The sequence below is a fragment of the Diabrotica virgifera genome, chromosome 7, assembly GCF_917563875.1.
Source record: "Diabrotica virgifera virgifera chromosome 7, PGI_DIABVI_V3a".
Classification (NCBI taxonomy): Eukaryota; Metazoa; Arthropoda; class Insecta; order Coleoptera; family Chrysomelidae; genus Diabrotica; species Diabrotica virgifera.
Genome location: NC_065449.1, coordinates 20,361,830 through 20,372,396, shown reverse-complemented (window position 1 = coordinate 20,372,396; position 10,567 = coordinate 20,361,830). Strand labels below are relative to the sequence as shown.

At 32.0% G+C, this 10,567-nt stretch overlaps 1 protein-coding gene across 2 annotated transcripts in view; it reads right to left on the bottom strand.

Annotated features, from left to right (window-relative positions):
* Positions 1-657: 657 nt before the first annotated feature.
* The window catches only part of LOC114327694 (ubiquitin carboxyl-terminal hydrolase 36), a 93,553-nt gene continuing 83,643 nt past the window's right edge, over positions 658-10,567 (bottom strand). For both annotated transcript variants that reach the window (XM_050655434.1, XM_050655435.1), the window contains 2 exons: positions 9,815-10,027; positions 658-4,705 (listed from right to left, as the gene is read on the bottom strand). In XM_050655434.1, the coding sequence (XP_050511391.1) occupies positions 4,562-4,705; positions 9,815-10,027 (357 nt within the window). In that variant the 3' untranslated portion in view covers positions 658-4,561. The remainder of the gene's footprint in view (positions 4,706-9,814; positions 10,028-10,567) is intronic.

Sequence of the window (10,567 nt, the reverse complement as noted above, 5' to 3'; positions counted from 1 at the left end):
ACGTTAAATGGTCATAAGGAATTTTTCATTTATGTGCTTTGTGTGGCAAAATAAGACTTCATTTAGGTATTTCGTTAAAGAAACGTGTTAATTAAGAGATTTCTTTTCGTTTTTGCTCAGGTGGTTTTTATTCCTTAGTGGTTGAAAATAAACATAACCTCAAAACTGTTTACGTTCTAATTATTGCATTAAACTAACTCACCTGAGCAAAAACGAATAAAAATCTCTTAACTGACAAGTTTCTTTAACTAAATACCTAAATGAAAAGTCTTACTTTGTCACACAAACCACGTAAACAATAAATGAAAAATTCCTTATGAGTTTATACCTCATAAACAAAATTGTTTGGAGTCAAATATAAGCTCCTCCCAATTTTGTGACGTCAAGACTTGGGATGTCCATAAGATGACATATAACCATAGACATAATAAGAATAGAGTAGGTAAGATATTGGCCGCCGTGTGAATAAGGCTAAACCACCAATTATCAGTTTGAGTGGTCCTTTGTCTTTCATATGCGCATGATCGTGCGTTAAAGAGATAGATAGACCACCCTCAGTCACATGTGCTCCCCGTTTCAGTATTTTACTCAGCATGCCTTGTCTATTCTTAGTATGTCTATATGTGCAACAGATTATAACGAATAAAATAAACACCATTTAAAATTATACATTCTCTTCATTTGATTAGAATATACGTGAACATACATAACATCCAACTATTATAATTACATTATAAACAAAATTGCAATAAAATCATCATTTCCGATCTACTACTTAAAAAAAAAGAAATGACTTCTTTCCATCAAACTTGGTCGATGTTTTCCCGTCGAGTATTTTCTATATTGTAAATGTCACAATTAAAACGCACGTATACAGCGATTACTGATTTCATGACATCTCGTAACGCGACAGTTCGTAACTATACATATTCGTAACGCCAACATTTAATTATTTTTGGCAAATTTGCATACATTCCTATACTAAAATTAATGGTACTTTTTTTAAGACCACTTCTTTTTAAATATATTTCACACATATTCTTTTTAATGTGACAACTAGGGAATTTTTTTTAAATGTTTTATCTTGAATTATCTCTTTAAAGCAGTAAAACTAAGTGTAAAAAATAATGAAACAAATAAAAACTGTTTAACAATAATGTATTGACAACAATAATTAATACAATTTACATTACTGGATTACATTGCTGTACTGATAAGTAAAAAGGTCTAAATAGTCAAAAATATCGATTTTGGCAAATTTTTTAGTACATATAAAGAATCGAAAAAAAGCGATTGAATTTCAAAGCTTAGTTGAATTTAATAGTTGATTTCATAATAGAGATAAAAATCAGTCAGTTTCTAATACTTTTTATCGATATTTTTAACGTACACTAAAAAACTTATGGGGGCAAACCTGTTTAGGACATGAAATTAGAATAAGCAATGTCAATCCTCTGTAGCTATTACATTTTTTTTTTGTCACCTTTCTTATGTATGGGAACTATCAATGCGGTTTTCCAGTCCTCTGGTAATATTTCATCTTTCCATACTTTATTCATTATTTCTAGTAGTATTTCAGTACTTTGTTGTCCCATGTTTTTTATTATTTCCACCGTTACTTTGTGAATTCCCGGAGCTTTTCCATATCTTAGCTGTTTTATGGCTTCTTGTAGTTCTTCTAATGTTATTGGTTCTTCTACATTTTCTTCAGGTGTTTCTTCTGGTTCAGTATTGGTTTCTGTATGGTTGTCATGGTTCAATAGTTCTAAACTAAAATTGAAGCTAATAAAAAATCAAATAAACCCTTTACTAGAAAAACCTTTTAGTGTTAACTAAAAGTGAGTTATAGGTAATTGAATATATATTTTTTCCGCGAGTAAAAAAATCTAAGTATTCAAGCTGAAATAACGGGAAAATTATGCATTTTATAACATAAACTTATTGAACATTTGCCAAAGTATTTAAAAATATCTATCAAATGAGCCCCCGAACATGTTGATAGCATTAAAATTTATGCACTAAAATTTTTTCAAAATTTATCTTTTAAAATTTTTTCCAAAAAGTGTTATTGTTTTTTTTTATAAGCTCCGTTTATTTTTACGATATCGGGTTTATCTAAAAACCGTTTGAAAGGTAATTCCAAGGGCTATTTAACCACGTTGAATTTAGTCTTTTAGACAATTTACTTTTTTTAAAATAAAAGGTTAAATGGCCCCGGTTGCGTGGTTTTCACAGCAAAATTTAAGATTTAAACATTTCTATCTCGGTTATTTTTTATCCTATGGAAATAGTAAAACAGGTAGAATATTTGACACAGAAAAAAATAAAAATTAGTTATTATCAAAATTATCAAAAGAATATGAAAATTACAATAATTTTAAAAATTATGATTTTTTTAAATTATATCTTTTTTTTCAAAAATATACATTCTAGACCGGTCAAAATTATTGAAATCATTACTTATGCTAATATAAAGAAGTTCTTGTAAGGATTACTATAAATTTTAATTTTTGTGGAAATGGCGTATGTTTTATTTTTCACGTTTTCCTACAAAATTCGAGAGGGTTCTTTTAGTTTCATCATAACTTGCTTAATTTGGGATCGGTACTCACCGGAGGGACCGCAGACGTTCGGAAACAATTAGCGTCTCTTTGCAAAGACAATGACGTCGACTTTGCAAAGTAACAAGACACTTACTCAACACACACACTACACATTACTCCCCTGACTTAGTGATAAGTTATGCAATTACGTGGCTAAATGTTCTAGTTCTAAACCAAAGCCAGAATCAAAGAAAAAAAAAACTTGCTTAATTTTGACGGTATTAAGTACGTTGACAAATGATTAGCAGGTATATTTTATACATTGCATCGTTTTCCCGTTATTTAAGCTTAAATACTTAGATTTGAGTACTCGTCTAAAAAAATACACATTTAATTGCCAATAACTCACTTTTAACTAACATTAGTTGAGTGCTTTAAGTGAGGAATGTATTCAGTTTTTTATTGTCATCAATTTCAGTAATAATAACTATTTTGTAAAAGCTTATAGTTTTTGAGTTATATGTGAAAAACCGATTTAAACATTGATATAAAAACACCCAGGATAGAACCTATGAGCAAAATTCTGGCGTCCAAAGTAGCTGATAAAAAGTAGCTAATAACTTGACATAACAATGGCCGACTCTTGGTTTCCAGAATAATTTCTTGATTTACCAACAGGAATGCGTTAAATTATTGACTTAATATTTCCTTAATACATAATGTTACCTGTTTTACAATGTATTTTACATTAAAATGTCACCAAATAAAATATTTATTATTTATTAACCACAAAAACACCTGTCAACGCCAACTTCACGTCAGAAATTGTAAACAGTATGTGACGTCAGTTCCGTCGCAGATCAGATGCATGTAAAATTATACACAGTTAGACCGCTTGGATTTAAAACATGCATTTTTTTTCGAAAAAATAAAATCTTTGGTCTTTAATAACTCAGAAAGTATTGATTTATATTAATAACTTTATATAACAAATTTTGCTTACAATTTGTCCCTCTATCGATTTATGGTAGATTTTTAATAATATAATTTTCACCCCCGAGAAGGGGTGGCATCCACCCCTAGGGTAAAAGCGCAAGTTGGCATCATGTCACCTTTGTTCCTTGAGGTATTCTCTAATTACTCACCCATTTTCATGAAAATCGATGGAGGTTCAACGAAATCGGAGGTGAAAACCTTCAGTGACTCCACTATAACACTGACTAAACATTCTGCAAATAAATTGAGAGTCACCCAAAAAAAATGGAAAGAGCAATGTTGGGAATAACAAGAAGAGATATGGTACTAAATAGGATAGTGAGAGAGAGGACTAAAGTGACAGGCATCATAGAAAAAATTGCACAAGCCAAATGAAGATAGACTGGACATGTAGCACGTTTAAATGATAATAGATGGACCAAGAATAAATCCATAGAATGGAGACCTAGAGAAGATAAATGACACCGAGCCAGACCACCAAAAAGATGGATGGATGACTTGAGAAAACAGTGGAAAATTGGATAGAGAAAGCACAAGATAGAGAACAATGGAAAAATATGGAGGAGACATATATCCAACAGTGGATGCAAGAGGTTGAGGAACGATGATGATGAAAAAAGTTAGTCAAGATCAATACTTTACCTTTTTAGGTATCAGTACAGAATTATTTTAAGAAAAGTTTAAAAATTCATTTCTCCATGAAATATGAAATGTGTCAAAAATGTTACTGAAGCTGTATCGTTAAATTGATAAGCGTAATTTCAATTGTAACTGTAATAAAAGTTAGTTTGCACGTTAACAAAAATAAACAGAATAATTCAATTTTGACGTTACGAATTTTGCCGTTACAAACTGTCGCCGTTACGAATTCTCCGTTACCATTTGTGGGGTTATGAACTGTCGCGTTCCGAGATGTCTTGTCACGCAATTATTCCGTACATATTCTCACGAAAAACATTAAAAATTAAAATATACAGAAATATACACTAGGCTAAAACTTCACAAGGCAGTCGAGTGTGCCATCACTGTCTATAGCGGTAGTTTTTGTGAAAGTTCTTGTGGTGGAACATGCGCCGGTGTCTGTTGCCGTTGTAGAAGGATTTATAGTTTCCCCCTCCACCTCCACCGTTGTTGTGGTTGTTCCAGTTTTTTACGTTATGGTATTCCTGCAATCAACAAGAATGGTCAATTTATAATTAAATAGACGTATGTAAATTATCGCAGAGACTAAAGCTTGTCAGCCACGGTGAGCTATACTACAATATATATTATTTACCAGGATGTTACGAGAAAGTGGTTCCAGGAGAATTTTCAAATTTATTGTTTAGACCTGGGACTTCTCATTTCCTTGTAACACAATGTTGCTATTTTTACCATTCTGCTTAAATAGACAGTTTGGTGAGCGATATGAGATGTAATGTATGAGATATAATTATATCTTACTGTATAGCTCCCCGTGCGTGACATGCTTAGACCTCTAATCGTACGAAGGGTGATGTAGGTTAGGCAACTTATATTACTTTTACTGCTAATATTTTAAGATATGTGGTTAATGTGGAGGAATTGTGAGAAATTATGTGAAAATTATGCGAAACATAATAACTGAGAAGGAAACGAAAACATTAGGGAAAACCAAACCAGTTAAAAACAACGAAATATTTTATAAGGAATGCCAAGAAGATAAAGATAAATCAAGCAGGATGCACAAGAAGAGCAAAGGAGGAATTCCGGTCCCTAATAAGAGAAGAAAAATGACTACATACAAGAAAAAAAGGCAATTTGAGAAAGAGCAGTTAGAAAGTATAGAAGAGCTAGGAAATCAAAACGAAACTCAAACATTTTACTATCGAAATGAAACAGATCTTAGCATAGCTTAAGCCCAGAATAGGGAGCTTTAAGGATAGAAAGGGAAATATCCTAAATGATATGGCCTCAATCTGGAACATATGGGTTGAATTTTTTGACGAAAATTTTAATGGCCAGGATATCGAAGAAACAGATGACATCCTGAAGATCGAAATCATGGAATTTATTCAAACCAAACAAAAGACCATCAACCATTGAAGAGGTTTCTCAAGCCATTAAAAATCTTAAAAATAATAAGTCACCAGGAACTGATCAAAGGCCATAGCAGGATAATATGGTGAAATCTGGTATTTGGGAATAAAGTACATTTTTCAAAACTCCCTTAGCCAAATTTGAGCTCCCCATGTGGCCCCTATAGTGTCCTCTATATCAAAAAATGTGCTTTCAAAAAAAAATTAAGCGATTCTTTGCTTTAAAAAATTTATAATTATACATTGTTATGCCTAAAATTAAGGCTAAGGAAATCTTTTTGAATTTTTCAAAATTATTTTACGTTACCTATGTAGGTAATTTTTGGCAGACTTCGAAATACATAATTATTTTTTGTGTAAAATCCACAAGGAAAAGAAAATGTTTTTCTGTAGTTGGCTGTATACCATCAATCACAAAATTGGAAAGAAATCCTTTGTAAAAGGTATAAAAATTTTTATTTAAATCCCTTACAAGGGCTACATCACAACAAAACGTTTTCGATTTTTATAAAAAATCATCATCAGTGTTCGATCTAAAAATAAGTATAACCGATTTAATGAATATAAAGTTAGTATTCAAATTTTGACAAAGGTTAGAGCAAGTTGGTTATTGGGACCGTGCAAGTTCGGCAAAGCGACCCCTATTTCTACGCTCTGTACTTTTATTCGCACTTTTAATTATATTGGCCAATTATATTAGTCCTGGTTACTGGATAATTGTCAAGGCCATAGTCCAAACAAATAATAAGAAGAAAAAATAAGACGCAGGTTATGTTAAGCAAAAGTTAACAATTGTATGTAGTAAATAAAATTAGTTAATAAAATGCAGTACTGCAAGCAAAATACAATTAATTAAATTTACCTTTATATAACAATTGCATATCATATCGATATTGTGGAGCAATATATAATTTTTCTGCTTCAATGACAGAAGCTATGAAATATACGTCAATTTGACAATTTTAATTGACAATATGAATTATTTAAGATAGTTGGAATATTTCTCCGCGACTCGCGCACGGTCGTTTCTCGTTTCCCTTCCAAGTACTTGCACACCGCGAATACTTACAAACTGGATGCCAGCTGAGCTACAAAAGAAAAATATCTGGGTAAAAACCCTTTATAAACTGCACGTCATAGAAAACGGGCACCCTAAAAAATGGGTCATTTTTGATGTCGCGTATCTCCTAAACCTGTTGTCCGATTTAAATGATTTTTTAAATATGTTATAGCCCTATTCTTTGTCAATATCCCTGTAATAATATTTTTGCTGAACAGGTAAATTTTCATTGTATACCGGGTGTACGAATCAAACTGTGTTTTTTTCTCAAAGTTCGCAACACCCTGTGGAATATTCTAGCATTTATAAAATACTGAAATTAAACCCCAACTATAGCCTCAGGTTTTCTTAACATTCTCTTTTTTGATTCATTCGCTTATGTTGGATAATACAAAAGTTATGTACTTTAACAACTAGCCATGTTCTTCATCAGTACAGGGTGTCATAAGTCTAATGGATTTTAGGGACAAAATAAGTTCGACAAACTTTAAGGGGTAATTCTGCATTAAAAATAATGACAGTTTGCTTTATATTCATATATCCGCAAAAGCTTCGTTTCCGAGATACGGGATGTTAAATTTTTTCTTACAAACTGATGATTTATTTATTGCTTTAAAACCGGTTGAGATATGCAAATGAAATTTGGTAGGTTTTAAGAGATGGTTATTGCGCATTTTTTGGCGTTCAACTAAGAATTTTTTATTCACTATTGGAGCGCATACGGGTAATATGACCGATCATATTATTCGTATGCACGCCAATGGTGAATAAAAAATTCTTAATTTATGTCAAAAAATGTTCAAAAATTAAGTCTTAAAACCCACGAAATTTCATTTGCATATCTCAACCGGTTTTAGGGCAATAAATAAATCGTCAGTTTGTAAGAAAAAATTCAACATCCTGTATGTCGGAAACGAAGCATTTGCGGACATATGTTTATAAAGCAACCGGTCATTATGTTTTCATGCAGAATTACCCCTTAAAGTTTGTCGTACTTCTTTAGAAACACCCTGTACTGATAAAGAGCATGCCTAGTTGTTAAAGTACATAACTTTTGTATTATCCAACATAAGCGAATGAATAAAAAAACACAATGTTAAGAAAACCTAAGGCTATAGTTGGGTTTTAATTTTAGTATTTTATAAATGCTAGAATATTCCACAGGGTGTTGCGAACTTTAAGAATAAAACACAGTTTGATTCGTACACCCGGTATACAATGAAAATTTACCTGTTTTGCAAAAATAATATTAAAGAGATATTGACAAAGAATAGGGCTATAACATATTCAAAAAATTACTTAAATTGGACAACAGGTTTAGGAGATACGCGACATCAAAAATGACCCATTTTTAGGGTGCCCATTTTCTATGACGCGCAGTGTATATACAGTCGGAAAAATGAAAGAATACCCATGAACGAACATATAAAACACGCTGTATTTTCCTGTCACCGTGTCACAAAGAAAATTGCCCAGCGCAAGTACATGTAATAATAATTATTACATCTACTTGCGCTGGCCAATTTTTTGTGTGACACGGTGACAGGAAAATACAGCGTGTTTTATATGTTCGTTCATGGGTATTCTTTCATTTTTCCTACTGTAATATAGATGCTTTAAAAGTGCATACTTCAATAAAAAGCCCTGTGATGGTCACATGGCAACTAGGATAATGCCCTAAGGTAATGTATACAGATTTCCCAACACGTGGGATCCAAATTGAGTTGATTACATTTCAATGACTTAATGGCAACTGAGTGCGAAATGAGTGATGTTTCTGAAAGGTGTTAAAAGACAGATGGACAACGTGACGTGGAATTTACCCTGTATTACCACAGCCAACTAATTGTAGTAAAATATTTTTTAAAAATTTACATAGTAATAACAAACATCAACAAAGTTGTGGCTATAATTACATTTAAGTACCTTGAATATGTAAGATGTACATATGAAATGATTTTTATAATGTAAATAGAGAATTAGCCAGAATGTATGCAGCCATCTGTACATAATTCAAATGAAGTTGAATTAGTTAGCAAATAATGGATCTATTATTTGCTAACTAATTCAACTTCATTTAAATTATGTATAGATGGCATTCTGGCTAATTCTCTATTTACATTATAAAAATCATTTCATACTCTACGTACATCTTACATATTCAAGGTACTTAAATGTAATTATAGCCACAACTTTGTTGATGTTTGTTATTACTATGTAAATTTTTAAAAAATATTTTACTACAATTAGTTGGCTGTGGTAATACAGGGTAAATTCCACGTCACGTTGTCCATCTGTCTTTTGACACCTTTCAGAAACATCACTCATTTCGCACTCAGTTGCCATTAAGTCATTGAAATGTAATCAACTCAATTTGGATCCCACGTGTTGGGAAATCTGTATACATTACCTTAGGGCATTATCCTGGTTGCCATATGACCATCACAGGGCTTTTTATTGAAGTATGCACTTTTAAAGCATCTATATTATATATAAAGGGTTTTTACCCAGATATTTTTCTTTTGTGGCTCAGCTAGCATCCAGTTTGTAAGTATAACCAACTTGCTCTAACCTTTGTCAAAATTTAAATACTAACTTTATATTGATTAAATCGGTTATACTTATTTTTAGATCGAACACTGATGATTTTTTTATAAAAATCGAAAACGTTTTGTTGTGATGTAGCCCTTATAAGGGATTTTAATAAAAAAATTTATACCTTTTACAAAGGATTTCTTTCCAATTTTATTTTTTGTGTATTTTTTCCGTTCTTTTGAATGGCGGGGTTAGATTTGCGATGTTGTCTCCGGAACTTCCTTACAATTCGAAAAAACTCATTTTTTGGGTATCACGCCCATATTTTTCACGTTTTCTTAGCAATCCTTTGCTTTAAAAATCTGAAAAAAAAATTTTCTAACACACATTTTTATGCCCAAATACACACCAATTATTTTTCAAATTTTTTGGATCAAAATTGAGATTAGAAACATTTTTTGATTAAAAAAAATTAGGTTATGCAAGTAATTTTTGGCAAATTTAGAAATAATAATTGTCCAGTCCCGGACTAATAATAACTCACATATTATAGCTAGGTATTTCAATATTATTTGATTTATATTTTGCGTTATAAACATACACATATTTGAAAGCATACTTACTTGAACAGGATTATATCCTGGATTTGACTTAAAAGTAGATCCGAGTTTGACGTGTTTCGTTCGACCCTGATCCGAACTATCCGGCAACCCTCTCTTCCTGTCCTCGCGCCTTTCGTTTTGAACCTCTTTATCGAGCTGAGATCTAGAACCGTTCCACGAAGAAACTGGGGCCGAATAACCGCTGTGTGACATTCTGAACAGCTCAGTTACCACCTGCAATATTGACATATAGGTCAAAAGATAGACAACAATAAATACGCCAGTCAATGAGAGCAGCAACAGGATATAACCTCCGAGTTCTATCCTACTGGATTTTAATGAATTTTTGGGAATAGCCTCTACTTATCTCCTAATTCAAAGTCTACCCTATATACCATGGCGCTTTTATCTTGGGGGCGGTTCCCACCCCATCTCGGGGATGGAAATTTTTTTGGTTAAAATATCCACGGAAGTGGCTAGAGAACCTAATTCTAAGCAAAAACTGTTCTATGATTTTTTTGAAAGCTCAATACTTTTTGAGTTATTCGTGCTTGAAAATTGGCCATTTTCATTGAAACATTCTTTCCGAAGGGTTTTTTTGCGTACCTTAAAAACTATGCTTCTAACTAGAAAAACTATATAAAACATTTTTGTAGCTTCTAAGAAAACAAAGAGACTCGTTCCTTCATAAATTTTCTAGTTATAATACAAAAAGAGATATGGTAGGTGAAGAGTTTGTTTTTTGGTGCATGCTCAAATCAGTGTATTCAACTT